General features: G+C 39.3%; 1 protein-coding gene across 1 annotated transcript in view; it reads right to left on the bottom strand.

Annotated features, from left to right (window-relative positions):
• The window catches only part of LOC128739646 (uncharacterized), a 106,411-nt gene that overhangs the window by 62,199 nt on the left and 25,167 nt on the right, over positions 1-19,045 (bottom strand). Inside the window, exon 4 of the mRNA XM_053835142.1 lies at positions 10,429-10,548. Coding sequence (XP_053691117.1) covers positions 10,429-10,548 — 120 coding nt within the window. The remainder of the gene's footprint in view (positions 1-10,428; positions 10,549-19,045) is intronic.

Consider the following 19,045-nt stretch of genomic DNA (forward strand, 5'->3'; position numbering starts at 1 on the left):
CTTGGTTGAAGAGAACCGTTTTTGTCACACTGTCATCATCTCCGACGTCTTCCGACAAAAGCGGCCCTCCGTAGCCTACCGACTTTCGCCAGATGTACGATGGTAAGCTCTCTAAGCAGAGCCTGTAGCTCGAGATTCATATGCCTTTACCACTCTCCGCTTTCAGCTTGTACTCGACCAAAGATCGTCCGCAGCATCTGTAGCGCACTTTATTATCACAGCGTTTTGCAAAGGGCAAAGCAAGTTGGGTTTTCTGCTTGAGCGCGCCGCTGGATCTTCTTGCTAGTGTTTGTCCGTGGTCGTCAGGAACTTATCCACCACCGTCAACGGTTACCGTTCGTGGGAGCCGCACGTTTTGCTCCTGTGAGCCTCTTCCCTTTATATATTTAATCTTCGACGCATTTATTTCTAATCCAATCCTGCTAGACTCTGTTATCAAGTTGGCGTAAATGGCCTCTGTCGTCGCAAAGTTCCTGGCTACGATATCAATATCATCTGTGAACCGTATAAGTTGGCTACTTTTATTGAAAATCTAGTTGGCTACTTTTATCGAATCGTGCCCCTCGATTCGATGCTCGCTCGTTGGATCATCCCCTAAAGAGCCGATGCTGAATAGCATGCGTGTCGGGTCGACTGTATCGTATGCTGCATTGAAGTCAATAAAGATACGTGGGGTGGAATCTTTGTGCTCTCGGTGACAGCCAGCGTAACAAGATCTGGGATAGTACCTTGTAGGTGGCGTTTAGCAGCGTTGTGCCGCGATAGTTGCAGCACTCGAGATGGGACAAACAACTCCTTCCATCCATTCCTCCGGTAGCTTCTTCTGCCCTCAAATCTTGAAATAACCCAGTTTAGAATCATTGCGAGCGTTTCTGGGTCATGTTTGTGAAGTTCTGCTGGTAGGCTTTCACCGGCGTGACTCGGTGCCGATTCCTTTGACTTCCTGGTGATCAGGTGGTGCGATTTTCTTCCATGGGCATTCCGTTCCTTCTTATGTAATTTTACCATTTAGGTATTTATCGAAGAATTGCTTCTCTCTATCGCACTCGTTTGTGATTCTCCCTCAACCCCGCACATGTTAGGTTTCTGTGTTTAGCCCTTACGAGATTGGTTCATCTTCTCGGAAAACTGTGCGTGTTTTTAGCTCAAAATAGTTGTTCTAATTCATCATCCCCAATTGGCTGGCTAATAGTTATACGCCATAGCCAGATTTTCTTTTTCTAACAGATTTTTGTGTGATATTGTAATAAGAAGTGATCTACAACTAACAAAGTAAGCAATTTAATACTTGGATAGGAATTAAGTGTGAATTGATTCAGCAATCTGCGTTTTATTGGGCAACAATAAGCAACCATCGTAGTAAATCTAACTAATCCCAGCCGCTAGTTTGGAATTTTACAAGATACCTTATTTTTTATTTTTATTTTTATTAATTTCTCCTAAGGAAATTTAATTTCCTTCTCCTAAGGAAAACCCCTGGGAGTGAACCTGTTTGGCCACTTCTCTAACAGGCACAAAATCTTCCTTTAATTTCAGCCATGTACAGTGGATTGCACTTCTAGTGAGTGAGAACTCTTTTAAGAAAGTGCATAATTATCACATATAACAAAAAATTACAATTGCTTAATTGCATAACTACCGGATGAGATATACGGTACAGTACGGTTGTGGTGATTCGTTCTGAGGGTTACGACTGGATCAGAGCCAACAAGGGCACGCATAGTGCCTTATTGTGTGCATCTCGGTTGAACTCCGACTGCTGGCACTAGCATCTAGGCAGGGATGGTTCGATCACTTTAACTCAATTTTGATTCATTTGACAGTACCGTCTTAGCCTAGCCAAATATAACAATGTTATGCTTCGGACATTTGTAGAACTAGTTCTAATCTACAATTTTTCTGAACAAAGTTTTGCTGTATCTTTTGTAGTTACGGTGCTACAACGCTAGTAACTCATCAGTGACTAATAAGATACTAGTATTGTTGCGCCGTGACTACAAACGATACAGCAAAACTTTTTTCAGCAAAATTATAGATAATAACCTGTTCTACAAAAGTCCCATATGTAACTATGTCATATTTTGCTCCGTTAAAACGGTACTGTCAAATGAATCAAAATTGAGTCAAAGTGATCGAACCATCCCTGCATCTAGGGTTACTGGACTCTAAAGGATTCGTTAACATATCACTGGAGGTACAAACTGAGAAACCCCTGATGCGACTCCGACCGCATGACCGGGATGACATTGCAATGTTACAAAGACTTTTATAACTTTTGAGCTATGTAAACGAAATATAGCTTGAGAAAAACGAAAAAGAAGAAGAAAAGATGGCTGAAAATATAAAATTTTGACTTCTTTTTCTTTTTTCTCTGGCTGTGTTTCGTTTTCAAAGCTCAAAAGTTATAAAAGACTTTGTTTTTCAGTAGCGGCGTTTTATTCCGTCGAGGTTGTTCCATGCCGCACTGGAACGCTTATGTGTACGATCGTTTTTCGGCTACTTCTCGTGATCGGGTCATTACAAACTTAGTATCAAAATAAGCGGAAAAGACTGCAGAATCAAAATCTGGAATAAATAAATAATGAAATTTTCAAAAGTTTAAGTCGTTTATGTCCCCTTAAGATAAGATATGTTTGTACTGCCTTGGCGGAAGACTTAAAGTAAATTAAATTAAATTTAAAATTAAAATCTTGCTCAAGACCGATGCCTCTATGTAAAAAATCAGAGGGGTTGTGTACAAGACACGACCGCATATACAGGTGACGCCGGACTACGTAAGTCTCTTTGTAGTGATAGTAGCATGTATCCATGCTTGTAATCATTTGATTCTTCATGTATACATGCTATATGCAACATACATACATGCTACATGCGTTGTATGTAACATTTATCAAAGTAGTAACATTGCATACGTTCAATTTCCAAAAGATTTCAGAGTTATTTCTATGTGCATTTGGTAACAATTTAACAAAATCAAGAACACAAACTATTGCTTTCCTGCTACTTTACAGGAATTAAAGATTGCATTTATTACCCATGGTTCCCCACATCCCTAACACAGACATCAAATTAGACTAGGTTTAATCGCGTTCGTAAGAAATCTGTTGGCACGAGGGGGCCTTGTCGCTCTTTCTGGCTTACTTCCCAAGCACAGATATCAAATTGGTATAGGTTTAGATCATCGTAAAGAATCTTCTAACCAATCACGAAGCGAGAATTCTGGTAAAACATAGGTTCATTATTTTCAATTTTTCAGTAGTTCAACATCAAGAATCCATACTTTTCTTAATTTGGGCCAATTCGTATAACAGTATAAGTAACAGTATAAGAACTTATTTGTCGCTCGTGAAAAGAACTCAAATAGCTTTCAAGTGTTGTCAAAGCATCAAAAGAATTAAATCCCATCCATTCCTTACTGTGCGAAATGCAAGAATAGTCCATTTTGCCCAATTCACCCCTAAATACTTAGTAAAACCTAATTGTGTAAATATTTTTTAATGCAAGTTGAATAACAAACTATCCGGCGTCTTAAAACGACTATACCGTAGGGATGAGGAGATGTCCTAGAATTCAACTCATACTGGCTAAAAATGTTACACGTTCCAACTACATCTAATATTAAAAATAAATGCTACCAGTGAGACAATCAAAAACCTTTTGATATTGTAGTGCTGCCGTTACACCCTCCCACGTGTATCCCGGAACGATGTGCTACTGTCTGTGGTTGAATACAGTTGAACTTTCAGGTTAACCCAATATCGTTTTGCATTCCAACAGCGACACGCTGAATGTTTTTCGTTGACCCTTGCTGTGGTTAAGCTGTACGCAATCAAAGCGGTAGCGTCGACGATGGTGGTTTAAATAGGTGCCAAGCTCGTGAAATTTTCAAATATTTTAATCACACGTTCCTTCGTACTAAATTTTAAGTTTCAATTTTATTACTTTAAGTTCATTTGTAAATTTTTTATACTTGTTTCCATAAAAACAACTAGGTTGAATTTGGTATTCGTGGTGTAAATAAACATAGCAATAAAAATAACTGAACACTTTTCAGTTTCAGTTAGTAAAATCGAGTTAGAATACGTCAAATAACTTTCACAATACTCCCCTTCGAAAACCTTTTCCGTTACGCTGCTGGATGCAATATACCTACTATATAGAACATTTTTTATGCTTTTCAACGGGTCGACTATACGTTCCCAGGGTCAGATATCAATTTAGCAAATTTCACCACAAAATAATTGGAATTCTGTGCTGCCCGTTTGCGGTGCGGTACGTTCTCCCGTTCCCTCCCCCATTTGATGTGAAGAAGGGAATCGATAGAGCGACGAAAAAAAAATGTTTTTGCGGCCTTGCTGCCCCGCACGTCCAAGTGCCACTTTTATATGCTATACGGAAGGCACGGACGGCTCGGTTATTAATGAATTTAACGGCTGGCATCTGCATATGCGTTCGTTTCCCGGGCCGGAATTTGTTTTTTTGCCGCTCATTCATCGGGCGGCGTCGTGCGTGAGTCGATCGTAAATTTAATAGAGTGTGAAATGGTCGCTTCGTGTGACTGTGGAAGGAAGCTATTAGATTTTGAAGGGTGGGTGATGACAGAAGCAAATTGATGGGCTAGACCAGAAATCGATATTGGGAATTATATGCTCGTAAGCGAAGCAGTAGAAAATCTGATGTGAAATTCATGGAAATGTTCTTGAACGGATTTTTGTAATTAAACTTCCAAAGGTTATTTAGTGACTGATGTAAATAATTCAGGTATTGTAAATTGTAATTGTAAATGATCTATGCTTTATCCATTTATTTTGCAAACCAATATATTTTTCGGCTTAATACACAGGCAAGTGAAGCCGATTTTCATTTTTTTAACCGGTTGTTGATTTTTACTTCGAAACTCCCGTTGATAATCCTTTGAATCCCAGCCTCAGAATTTGAAAAAGTGAATGAAGCCTTGAATGCAATCAGGTATGATTGGTTTGAGTCTTTGTGGGCTATTGTTACCAAGAAAATATATGGCGCCCCTCGTTTTGGTTACAGACAGACAAAATAACAGATGTGCGACAAAAACAATTTTAACGACAAGTAATTTCTATGAGACACAGATACTTGACAAAGAGCAGACAGTATTGTACGTATAATTCAAAAACATTTTACGACAGACGTAACATGTAACACTTTGTAGCAATCCCTGAAGAAGACTGAAATATACAGTTGAAACGTTGGAAAGACTACAAAATCTATTCTACTATCAATAGACTGATAGCCAATTAAAACGAGAATGTTAAATTTTACAGTCGACAGAACAAATTCGAAGTATTACAGCTGCCGAGCGATACTATATAAATGGACGCCACCCGTACCAGCTAACTGGCACTTTTAACTCATTTGCTTTGCGTTGACAAGAGCTAACATCACTCCGGGCTCAGGAGTCGTGGGCCCCACTGACAGGTGAAGAGCTAACTTGTGTGAAGAGTGGCAAATATATGATATCTCGTTTACGCTAACGCTTACATGTTGGCATCGAAAACATGGCTGCCTACCAGCTATTTGACCCGTACGGATCCATTGATATATACAGGTGTGGCGATGTTGGTTAAGTGGTGTTAGTGCAATGAAGAAATTTCATCATGGTGTGGGTGGAATCGTAAACCGACCAATCACGATGAAGCGTGACGTCAAACCACCGACGAACCGACATGATATCCCATACATTTTTCTTGAAAAACTTGTGTCCGAAACTTTGAATCAATACGTTAAACCCATGGAAACCCATGGAAAACTGTCAAATTGCCGCAACGTAGTAAAATCCGTATGCATTGTGTCTGGGCCTTAACACCATCTGCACAATGGATCGCTATTTATCTTGGAAAAGTAGAGAACAGGTTTGGCAGAATGTCATGTCATTCACTAACTATGTGTGACCGACCCGAAAAAATAAAAACACACCAACGGCACAAGCTAGGCTGACCAGACGTCCCGGATTATGCGGGACAGTCCCGGATTTGAATGGCTTATCCCGGATTACTAAGCGTCCCGGAAAGTGTCCCGCATTGATCAATTTTTTAATCGAAACAGTTTCTAACGATGAAATATAGGAAATTATGTTACATTGCATAAAAAAATCTACTGCTGACACCGCTCGTTAGCCGATGCACCCTCTCCAATCACGGCTCACGGCCCCAGCCAGCCGGCACCTCGAACTCCTCATCTGGCCAATATCGCTGGGGAGTGTTCTCCTCATCTTCAGCTTTCGCATTATTATCCCCCAGTATTTTAATACTGGTCGAACTCGGGGACAATTTGGTGCATTAAGCTCTTTTGAGATGAGCTGAAGTCCATTGTCCATCATAGTATGCATGCTGAAACTGCGGCAGACTATCATGGAACTTAATGAAGGCCAAAATCCGCCTGGTTAGCACCTACCCCTGTGTATTTCCCAATTCTTATCCATCACAAAATACTGGTTTTCACACGGATGCCAATGAAACAGATCCCTTGCCAAGTCATGACCTTTTATCACGAACCCATCCCCAAAACCAATCTCGAATCTGCTACAACCCCTACCGCGAGCCAGAGCATGAAGAATTGAACCTCTGGGTTTGGCTGAAATTGACCTTCTCTGAAGCTTATTCATGACCACCTTTGAGTTCCGGTAGAACCGATGACGGATGTTCCGGAATGTCCAGATCGACTCAAAACACATCCAAATGTCCACTAAAGAGCTCGTGTTGAAAAATCCTGTCATTTGATATCCCATTTGTTATGTTTTCGAAGAGAATTGCAAATGACCACTTTTGAGTTCCGGTAGAGTCGATGCCGGATGGTCCGGAGTGTGGGGCGTAAGCCAGCGCTCTACAGGATAATGTAGAAGTCATTATTAGTGACTACAAATAAAATGGATAACTTTTGCGCAGTCAATTAGGCAGATTTCTAGTTTAATATCATCTGCTACTAACGACGTCAAAAAGAATCCCACCGCGATCCGATATATCTCCGAGGAATTGGAACCATAATTTACCAGCATATTTTTTCATCAAAGACCTATCTAATGTGGTTCTTTTAAGACTAGTTTCATAAAAATCGATTGAAAATCAGTGGAGATAGGCCAAAAATGTTACTGAAAGTACCTTAATTTTTGATGTCGGGGACGTAAAGGTTACTGCGAAAAAGTATACCGAGCAGAACTATTTACTAATAACATAATGCTACCAGAAGCTAGCATCCACGGCCACTGGGAGCGCCGCTATCGCCAAAATGAAGTGTCTAATTTTAAATGGTCCCATCTTTACTACCGAACCGATTTGGCAAATAAGCCATTCAATATGTCCCGCGTTCATCCAAAAAAATCTGGTCACTTTATTAAAGCCCTTTGTATAAATTTGTATTTGCAATACACAAAGAATTACCGGGTTATTTCCAATATTCATGCAGATTTCCGGTGAAACAAACTGAATTTTGCATAAATCTGTCTTCCGTACCTTTGTACATCGCTCTGCTGTTTGAAATAAGCGATCGCTCGCTTGTAAGCAAGTGGTCGTTTGCTTGCAAGATCTTGTGAGTCAAAAATGAAACGTTCGCGTCACGTCAGTTCGTCAGTGATCAAACGGGTCAAACTCCATAAACAAACCCCATTGTCCAACGCGGTTTGTTGTTGTAGTTTGACGTCGTCATTCCGAAGGACATCCACTGGAGCAGCAGTAGCGGAAAGGACAATCGGTGGCGATACCGATAGCTGGTCCGAAAACACCGTAGCAAAAAGTGGCTGATACCCACCAGCGGTGCGGGCCCTTCCGCTTACTGCTTAGCAGCAGCAGCAGCAGCAGCAGTGGATGAAAGCGAGTAGTCTGGATCACAAGCCAGTCTTTTCGGTTCACACCATTTTTATTGGGGGGATTGCTGTATGTACATAACGGGTGGTAACTAAAATTTTGACCAAACTCGTGTTTTAGTCTTTGACCTTGAAATGCGGTCAGGCATTAATATTACTTATTACAATTTTTTGAAACGATGGTTCTACAATTGATGGAGGGACGGTAGGGGAAGGTAAAGAAAATTATTTGGGAAAGGAGGGGTAACCGTGGAAAGGAAGGGGGGGTAATAGGTAGCTACGCTTAACAAGTTGTCGTTGTGACTCCTACCTTTTGTTCAATGCTGGAAGGTGCATGGGTTGAACCAAGCTATAATCAGCGATTATAACCGGATTTGAACCCACAACACCCGCCAGGGCGTGTGGCTCGCTAGTACCCGTGTACCTTTGGACCATAGAGGCGCTGGACAAAAGGAGACTGCGCAACTCGCCTTATTAATGTAGCGACGTATCTGGTTTTTGGGTTATTTTTAGACACACAAATTGTGCCTCTTCCGGCAACTGTAGAAACCACCGACCGAAAAGTTTTAGTCTAACTTGTTTTTACTTTCAGGACGACGACACTATGCAGGTCCTTACGACTTGCAAGGCACTGCGTGTGACGTTGTTCGTCCGTAAGCATGTTAGTCTGCGATTCTCAGCGCGGGATTTTCGGAGAACGGCTCCGTTCTTATGAAAATTGACCAAACTCGTGTTTTAATCTTTGACCTTGAAATGCGGACTAACACGCTTACGGACGAACAACGTCACACGTAGTACCTTGCCAGTCGTAAGGGCCTGCATAGTGTCGTCGTCCTGAAAGTAAAAACAAGTTAGACTAAAATTTTTCGGTCGGTGGTTTCTACAGTTGACGGAAGAAGAGGCACAATTTGTGTGTCTAAAAATAACCCAAAAACCAGATACGTCGCTGCATTAATAAGACGGGTGTCGCCGTCTCCTTTTTTGCAGCTCCTCTATGGTTCAAAGGTACTCGGGTACCAGCGAGCCACATGCACTGGCGGGTGTTGTGGGTTCAAATCCGGTTATAATCGCTGATTATAGCTTGGTTCGACCCATGCACCTTCCAGCATTGGACAAAAGGTAGGAGTCACAACGACAACTTGTTAAGCGTAGCTACCTATTACCCCCCCCCCCTTCACTTCCTCTCTTTCCCCTCCTTTCCCAAATAATTTTCATTACCTTCCCCTATCGTCCCTCCATCAATTGTAGAACCATTGTTTCAAAAAAATATTAAACTAAAATTTTGGAATTTTTTCGAAGCCGCTATGCTCAACAACAAACGACCTCAGAGAGAAATGAGAATGTGTATGTTTTGGCTCTCTCTGCTCTTTCTGCCAGTATTCTTTGTTTTGTTTATGCTTGCCAAGTTTTGCTCAAAATGACGTCAAAACAAGAAGCATTTCGCGAGCGCGTTGTACACTTTTACGAATTGCGCGAAGATCTCGGAAAAAAGAATATGGTACAACATTTCAAAAGCGAAATCTTTGCGGCTTCGATTGTTTACCATATCTTAAGATGCCTAACAACTACTTGCAAGCAAGGTGGTGGAAGGCCAGCCAAAATTAGGGATGCAGAAGGACTTCGTTCTCTTTCTCGTGTCTTCGACAACAAGGATTATGTAAGCCAACGGGATGCCTCAAAACAGTTCAACTGTTCCCACCAGTTCATCTGCAAAACATTGGAATGAGTCGGAATAAAGTGCCAAAAGAAGACAAGAGCCCCGCAATACACTGAGGGATAGATTTTGACGCTGAGATCTCAATGCCTCTGGTTCCGACATCAAACGGAAACTTCGCCGAACAGCCAAATGTTCACTATTTTTATTACAATTGACAATGTATCTTTAATTTCAGTAAATCAGATCTTCTTTTTTTGACAGTTCGAGAAATAAATTCCAAAATTTTAGTTGGCACTAGTTATGCTTCCATGAATCAGAGTTTAACACTATTGAACGACACGTATTTGTTTACTTGGCACGTAACCAAAATAGTTTAAATCAGTTCAGTGGTTCAAAATAATTGAATTGTTATAGAATGAAAGGTTTGTAAAAATTTAATTTCTTATAGAATTGCTGTATTGATTTATGAAGCTAATTAATGTTCTTTAATGATTCTAATTCTCTGTAATGAAAACTGGTCTGAAATGTTAACATTGTTGTTCTGGTTTCAGTTGAGATATATGTATTTTCTTATTACTACTATTAGTCTATTGGATTTGACTAAATATGAAATCGAAGAAGGAGAAGCATTTTACTTTTAGTATAATTTCTGCAGTTGTCTATAAATTCTTTAAAGAAATGATAGATTACGGCTTAAGCGTGACTACTCCAACCGCGTTCCAATGTTTTGATATTTCCATCAGCCGAATCGAATGTCTATATGTTAGGGTTTTTGCCTTCGGTGTTTGTCTGTTTCATGTAAAACCGTACCGCAACCGTAAACTTTGTCGAAAACCATCGTAAACAAGCAAACAAATAGATGTGCCATTTTTTTGATTTACAATATTTACGTCGCATTGTAAACATCCAGCCCGTGCGCGGGGTGAGGGAGGGGACTTACCGCTTCCACTTGTGTCCCGTTGCCGTAGTTTGGTGAACGCAATTTCGCCAGCATCCGCGATGATTCGATACGGAATGTGCAGGTTGGCGGCCAGCGCCAGCGGCAGCGCCCAGTTGGTATCTGAAAGTGGAAAAACGGTAGGCAGATGAGCGGAAAAAAGGCGGTAAGCGGGTTTCGGAAAACTTATGGCGGAAAATGTTTGAAATACGAAGTGGAAACTGTGGGCCGGCTGGGCGGCCACGGCGGCTTCCATGGTTGTCGAAAAATGTAATTCATCAATCAGTGGCGTTTTTATTAGCTAGAAACGAGAACGTTCTAGCATTTGCACCCCGGTCGGCAAACGTAATTAATGTTTTTGTGCTTGTCTGTTAGTATTTCGTCAGGCCTATCCGGGCCGCGGTCATCGCTAGTTTGTTCGATTGTGGGTTCGATGAATTTGATTTTCTAGTTGTAGTTTGGGATGGGGGAGGAAGTGTAAATTTAATAGAGCGAAACTGTATGAATGTATCATTTCCAAGCATAATTTTGTGGTTTACGTTGTTATTCGTCAGCGGCAGTGGGCATTGGATAATGAGAAAAAAGCAATTTAATTTGCATGTTACGTGACGATAAAGGTTAAATGGTACAGTTTTTATCTTTTTAATCTCTTTATGGTGGTGGAATATAAAGCAACTCTCGATTGTTGGGCGGCCATAAAACATTTCACACTTTTGAATTATCATTTGTAAGCAATCTACTTAGTGACGTTGTGAAAGCATAAATAACAAAAAATTGTTCTTTCAAGGCGTGATCATAAAAATCGCTAGGTACAAAAACTGATTTTAATATCGTTCGGTAGTTTTTTTTCGGTAATTTGCAAATGTGCTTAAATTACATTTGGTGCAACCATTTATCTTGCCAATTTATTTTCGGAAGCAATTAACAAACAATATGACAGAGAAACGATTGTTTACTGAATACACATACCGTAAAGCACAAATACGACCCGAGTCAAATTTATAGAGCTACTCTTTACAGGTAACCGACCAATCTGCAGCTTGGTAAATAGCGTACACAAATTTTCCCAGCTGCGAAACAGTATGCAATTGAGGTGGTTCAATTTAAATGTTACCTCTAACCGCAAATTATTAAAACGATCACTGATTTGTACACTGGAAACTTCATCAATATCGAATCATCCGACAAAAATAAGTTTCCAGAAATTGTTTAGCATTTTAACTCATTGAGGTCAAAATAATTCAGCGCTGTTAGTAAATGCTGTGAAGCAATCTATGGTTAATACATTCCGCCCCCGCGAATGGTTTATCGAACACCGCAGCCGGTATATTGCCAAAATTGAATACACATAAAAATGGAACACCGAATGCCGATGCATAATGCTCGATACGCACGCCACGAACAAAGTGCGGAGGCCGCGCGAATAATTAAAACACCAACAAACTCGCGCACGGAACGCACACATTCCCTTCTAATCTGGCTGTCTTTTTTATCTTGCCCGCAGAGCGAACACTCACACGGGGAACCGCATCGCCTTTGCCTTTCCGTCCGTGCAGCTGGCCTCGACCGGCCCCCGGCGGCCGGATCGTTTTTCTTGCTTCAACCACCACCCGCAGTTCCTAGCAAGCATCCATCCATGGTTGGTGGCGCTTTCCCGGTGCCGCGCGCCGCTTCAATCAGATCGAAAGTTGCGATAAACAGACACTGCTTGCGCTCGACGGGTAATTTCGACAACCGAACACGAGAGTAAATACCTTCGGGGCGGACTGATAGGAAAAAGTTTTTTTTGGTTGAGATTTTTCAAATATTGTCTGATTCGGCATTCAGATTGTTCTTGACTGATTGTCGTTGTGTTTTTAATTGACAATTCCATGTAGACGCAGCGTGAAATTTATTTATTCAATGGAGGCGCATGGTCGAATGTGTCACTGACGCTTTCTCTATCTATTGTTGAAGCAAAAACACGCGGACTTTAAAATTCAATCGACAAATACGGTACCTTTTGATACTCGAACTGTGTAGCTATATAACAAAGGAAGCTGATATCCGGGGGAATGTCATTTCCTTTCATCCGGATCGGTTTACTCTACGCTGTGTTATACAGCTGCAAAAATATCATCAGAACGGTAAAGTTTCCTTTTGAGGACCCACGGTGACAAAAATGAACCGGATTCGGGTGTGCCAGTGGTCTTCAATTTAAAAGCATCAATTTTTCAGCAGCGCAATAACTATTGTGCTTTGGGGCAGACAGCGAACATATGTATAGATAGGTATAAATGTTGAAAATCGGTCACTTTCCTTTTTCCGACAGCTTTGTGTGTTCATATGAATCTGCATCGATGCATTTATTTACAATGTGCTTCATGCTGGTAGATGGTTCCATTGGTAATGACGTAAAACTGAAGCTAGTTTTCTGTCAGAATGTCAATTCATTTAGTAATATTTGAATCCATATCCGTTGAAAAACTTTGGTAAGGTATGTGAAACAAATTGAATCATTTTGCTATTAAAAAATCCAATCAATTCGAACCGACGACGGACGGGCTGAATCATACTGTATTGTATATTTACGTACGATTCGTTTCGACGAAGATGGAAAATGTTGAAATCAGCTTCATGTGATCAATTTTTTTCCCAGCTGAATGGAATTCGTTTTATAGGCGGAACGAAACGAAGCGGATTTTCCCTCTAAAACATTGAGGATTATTCAACCGTGCCCCGTACCTATAGATATTTTCACCATCCTCGATCGAAAGAAACCGGCTGGAACCGGTGGAGAATGCAAAATTAATCTTACACGTGCCGGCGATGATGGATTCATGAGATTAGTTTATGACTTTAAAATTCTTTTTTCACTGTATATGTGGGGAGATAGTATGGAATGAAGAAATTAGTTGAGCATCGTGTGTTGAACCAATATTGTTAAAATGTTGATTAAACATTATTATTAGCACTTGAGTTTCGAGTAAAACATAATCCGGATCAAGCTTATCGATTACTAGCATATTTCTGGTTGAAATACATCAGCATCAGCACACACATGCATTTTGAATGAAATTGGGAAAAATACTTAATCCCTATCTGATGAGCAATGATGACACCCGACCGACCACCTCAAACTTTAGGGTGAGTAGTAATAACTGTCAGTAAAGGGGTCAGGAAAGGTTACCAAAATAAGATGCTTTAATTTTGAGTGTATTTCGTATAAAGTAGGGAACGGGAGGGTATTCCCATCACGCTACTAATTTCGACATACATTACCTTTTTTGGCTACACTTTCCCAAATAAAAACTTTGCCACTATATAACAATACTGAAACGAATGTAGCACTCATAGTCTTTAATGTGTTAAAACTATTTTCATAAAAATGTAAGCAGTTTGCTTAATTTTATTCAATGAACATCAAAACCACTGTTTTTCCACTGGCACGTAACCAGGCTGAAAAAACTAGCAGCAATCGCTTACGCGTATCCGCTCTCGATGATGGTTTGGAAAACACACAATTATGATCACGTTTACTTATTTTAGAAACTTAACAGCTGTGAATATGCTATCACAGACCAATTCTACTTCTTTTTATCACGGAAGAACACAAAAATTCCCCTCTGATATGAAAATTTATATTTTATTTCCAGCGTATGGTGCGTTACTTACACTACTACCAATATATGTGCTGACATACCTGGTATTTGAGTGACAACTGGCGCTAGTGTATATGACCGATTCAGTGATACACTAGCGCTAGCAGCAAGCTGTTGTCACTGCAAAACTAATTATCTTCAATAAGCCCGGAATGTAGGCAATAGCGAGGAGTTATTTATCGGTCTCTCTTTTCTTGTATCTTTTGATCTGTTTTTAAAAAGCATTTAATTGCTGTGCTAGCTATTTCGGCCTGTCGGATTTAAAAAACACAGACACCACTATAGAAAATGGGCTCAATTTAGTCGCAGCGACTTCATCATTTCTCGCGATTATAACTCAAATTCAGTAGCGTTTTATTAAGACCAAAATACACGCTGATATTCAGTAAATATTATTCTATCAACTGGTATAAAAATCTTGTCTCGAATAAATATAGTTTCAACGTAGTTCCTGAATATTGTTCAGGCTACCGCTTAATGGGCTGGAAATACCCACCCGTACCCTATATCCATAACATTTGTCTTTAATTAGTCCAATTCAAATCTGTCTCCCTTTGCTTTAATAACCACCAGTCGCAATCGTTGTTGAAAAGCGTTATAGCTGGCATGCATGATATCATGAGACATTTCATTCCAAATCCTCTCCAAACGTTACTTGAAAGTATCCCGAGCAGGAGCGAAGAGCAAAATAATATAAAAACAATATCAAACTGTGTTATAATGGTATATTTTGTTATTGCATAGATATGGAGATACATTGATAACACATTTTGTTATTGAGTAGATATTTAATACAGTGGTTGTAAGATGAGTTTAATAACTGATTTTGTTATCATATCTTATTTTGGCCTTAAAATGACAATCGATATATTTCATACAATTTTTTCAATTGATTACAGAGATTTTAGATTATAAATATTTTATAAAATGAATTTTAGATATCTCATATACTACTGCATTTGTTATTCAATACCTTAATAAAAATAAAATATATTATTCTAAACTCTGAATACAGTCATGTTATTGCTTTGTTATACAAATAACACAAGTAGTTATTCTTTTGGCCTTACAGAAGTAAAATTTTGACATTATTTTTTTGTTATTATACCAACTATGTCATCCAAAACAAGACCAAATTTTGATATGAGTTATTCGATTTCCAATAACACATTTTGATACTATTTTGCTCTTCACTCCTGCTCGGGTACACAGTCAATCCTTTGGTGCTCCCTAGTTTGCCCAGTATGTAATCGCATGCATAGAAGTCGACACGATGCAAATCAGGTAAAGAGGCAGGTAACACTTTGGAAGAAATAAAATCCGGAAAATGGTTCTCACACCAAGACTGTGTTAGCTTTCGCCTGGTGATATTGTGCAGATTGTTGGAAGCAATATGCTGCATTCTTGTGTTTCTTCAGGATGGGAACAAATGAGTAATTCTCGCTGAAACGGGGCCGCTACTGACACGAGGTCTTCAAATATTGGAACTTTTGCGCTTATTTGGTTGAAAATGGTTAAAAATAAGAATTACACTTTTGATACCTCGAAATAGTGGGCTCCTCGTTCACCAAGGGGCCTAACAGTTTCAGAAAAAGTTTAATTTTGAGCAAACCTTGATATCTATATCATGTGTTATTTCATAAATTTGCCATTAGACAACTAACGAATGACCCGGTTCTGTGGAGAAAAAGAACAAAGCTTTCAAACGGAGTAAAAAAAATTTGGGCGGCCATCTTGGATTTGGTCGCCATATTGGATTTAATCAAAAAATGGCCGTTTTCACCATGAGTCCCCCAACCGATTTTCATTTTAAGACCATCATTGGAAAGCAGAGAAAAAATGCTATAAGGAACATTCATTTTTCGATAAAATCCAATATGGCGACCAAATCCAAGATGGCCGCCAAATTTTTTTTACTGCATTTGAAAGCCCTGTTCTTCTTCTTCACAGAACCGGGCCATTCGTTAATTGTCTCATGGCAAATTTATGAAATAACACATGATATAGATTTCAAGGTTTGCTCAAAATTCAACTTTTTTTAAATTGTTATGCCCCTTGGCGAACGAGGGGTCCACTATTTCGAGGTATCAAAAGTGTAATTCTTATTTTTAGCCATTTTCAACCAATTAAGCGCAAAAGTTCCAATATTTGAAGACATCGTGTCAGTAGTGGCCCCGTTTCAGCGAGAATTACTCAAATGATACTTTCAATGGTTTTTAGAGAAACATCCTCATACCATCACCCTGGAAACATTCTGGAACCTTTGAACAGCTAGTTTGTCCCGAGGAATATCAGAAAGATGTGCTGCATGTGTCTGATCATTTTATTGGTTGTGGTGCTTCTGTACTGCCCATGGATGTATAGTTGACGTAAAAACCAAAATGACCAAAATGTACTTTTTCGGTCCAACGCACTCCTAACTATGTTGTTCACATGCCCAATATGTACTCAAACAACATATGTTTGTTCGAAAATATTCGAGAAATTTAGGAAAATTGAGCTACTCTGCTGTTGGTTTCACGTAATGCTAATGGTTGACGTAATTCCCCGCATAATCAATCAGCATAGTAACCTATTAGTTTTGGTAGCTACGTTACGCCAAGTTATGTGAATAATCGTTCAAAAAAACAGTCTGTTTATTCGCATAAACTGGCGTTCGCATTTTTTAAACACAATAAATGAGGAATGAATCATGAAACTCCATTAGTCCTGTTTTGATTAATAAACTCTACTAAATTGACAGATTATTCGATTGAAAAAGTTTATAGCAAAGATTATATGGCTTTAAACGCTTTTCACGATAAAAATGCGTATTCTCAACAATCATGGTGCTGATCGTTACGTCGACTATGCATCCATGGGCAGTGTAGCAGAAACATTTTTTCGTCCAAAAACAGAATTTCACAATCACCGTGTCGGTTGAACAGCTGCCATCATCTTCTTGCAACCTTCTGCTTTTCTGTCAAACCGTGATTATCTTTCAAAATATTCTTCATAGTTGACTGCAAAGTTACCAGTTCCTTGGCCATCTTACGTCCAGACTGATCTGATTTCCGTCTCTTACTTGCTTTCTTACTCGTTTGATGGCTTCCGGTGTCCTCACAGCGCGTTCACAGTCAGTCAGGTATTTTCCAAAAACCAGTTTCCTTGTATCGCTTGATGATACGAAAAATGAATATTTCGTTCATTCCGACTAGCTTCAGTTTCGTTAAAATATCACACGGTCGAAAATTTTTCAAAAACAGACAAATTCTCTTTTTGCGTCCGTGATTATCATGATTTTTGAACGAATGAAACTTCAGAGCAAACTTGGAAACTATGTTGACGTTTGAATACGCTCTAAACGAAAAATATGCAGACACATCTTTGATAAACCCATTTTTAACCAAACACGCCGAAAAACACTGACAGTTGTTGCTACTTACCCGAGCAGGGTATTAGAGCAAATAGAAAACCAAATTTGATATCTTGATGTAACGGATTTTGAATACTCGGTGTGATTTCATTTTGGTCTACTTAGCCGTTTTGATTTGATTGCAAAAATTCCACGCCGAGAAATTAAATTGAATACTACTTTTGCTATCAAAAATATCAAACGGAATACTAATCTTGCTATCATCATATAATTTGAACCAACCATTTTACTAGAAAAAAATTTAAGTGAAAATGTATTAATTTAAATATTTAAGGCTTATTTACATCATATATAAAATCTGCCAACATATTTTCTTTCAATAAAAATGAAAGCAAAATGATAGTAAAGTCTGATACATCATAAGTGCCATTTTGAGTTGGTAATAAAACATGTTTTCTAGTTGATATCAACAGCAGAATATATAACAATTTTGATATACTTTTGTTGTCAATCTTTGCTCGGGTGCCCTGTACTTTACCTAGCTGCTTCTTGTAAAGGGTGTCCACGGTAAAATTGCTACACATAAAATTAATTCACAAAATTCGAGTTTCTATCCGATTGCCTTCAAACTTTCAGGGCATCCAATAACACAATTAAACTTAGTTTTAGCATCTTTATTTTAGTAAATTTCGATTCCGTATCCGAATGCCCGTACTTTGGCCTAAACACCACCCACGAATTTTTTTTTTTCAAAACTGACATGTTTTGCATAGATATCCATGCTTTCTTCATTTCATCAACTGTTTTGACTACTTTAGGATATTTCAGAAGATTCTACTTCAGTTAATAGCCCTGTATCGAGAAACGATTGGTCGCAGCATTGGTGTATTTGAGGGGTTATGATCTTTTGACACGAAATCGACATTACTTGGCTAACGCCACTCCAGCACGGCCTTTGCGTAATAGCATGAAGTCAAATTCTACCAGGAGATCGTAGGACAGTTGTGAGACTTCAAAAGAGGAAGAAGTCGCTTTTGGAGACACTCTTTCAAATACACCGGTCCATTCATGGTATCTGAGGTCACAAAAGGAGTATTCCGTTGTCCACACAAACAAATTGCTTGCCAAATCAAGAATTCCGGACGAATCTCTACTTCCCAACATGGATTCGTGCCAGGTCACTCCGCATGTGCCAATTTACTGGAGTTTACTTCATCGTGTATCTCGAAAATGGAACAGAAAGCACAAATTGATGTCATTTATTTAATTTAATTTAATTTAATTTATTTATTTCACTTGTATCGTGGGAGGCAAAAAGCACTTAGATTGAGATAGAAATAGGACTATTAATTTCTTGTCTCAATCAGGGCATAAAAACCTCCATCTTTTAACAAACAATACATTGCATCCTTAGTGATTTACACTGATCTAAAAGCTGCCTTCGATCGCATCGATCACGGTATACTTCTGTGTAAAATTACGCGACTTGGAGCTTCTTGCCGATTCGCAGAATGGTTAAGTTTATACCTACGCGGAAGAATTTTACGCGTTAAAGTCGGAACATGTATATCTTCGCAGTTTACTAATAATTAGGGAGTGCCGCAAGGAAGTAACGGGGGCCCCT

Source organism: Sabethes cyaneus, chromosome 3 (genome assembly GCF_943734655.1).
Source record: "Sabethes cyaneus chromosome 3, idSabCyanKW18_F2, whole genome shotgun sequence".
Lineage (NCBI taxonomy): Eukaryota > Metazoa > Arthropoda > Insecta > Diptera > Culicidae > Sabethes > Sabethes cyaneus.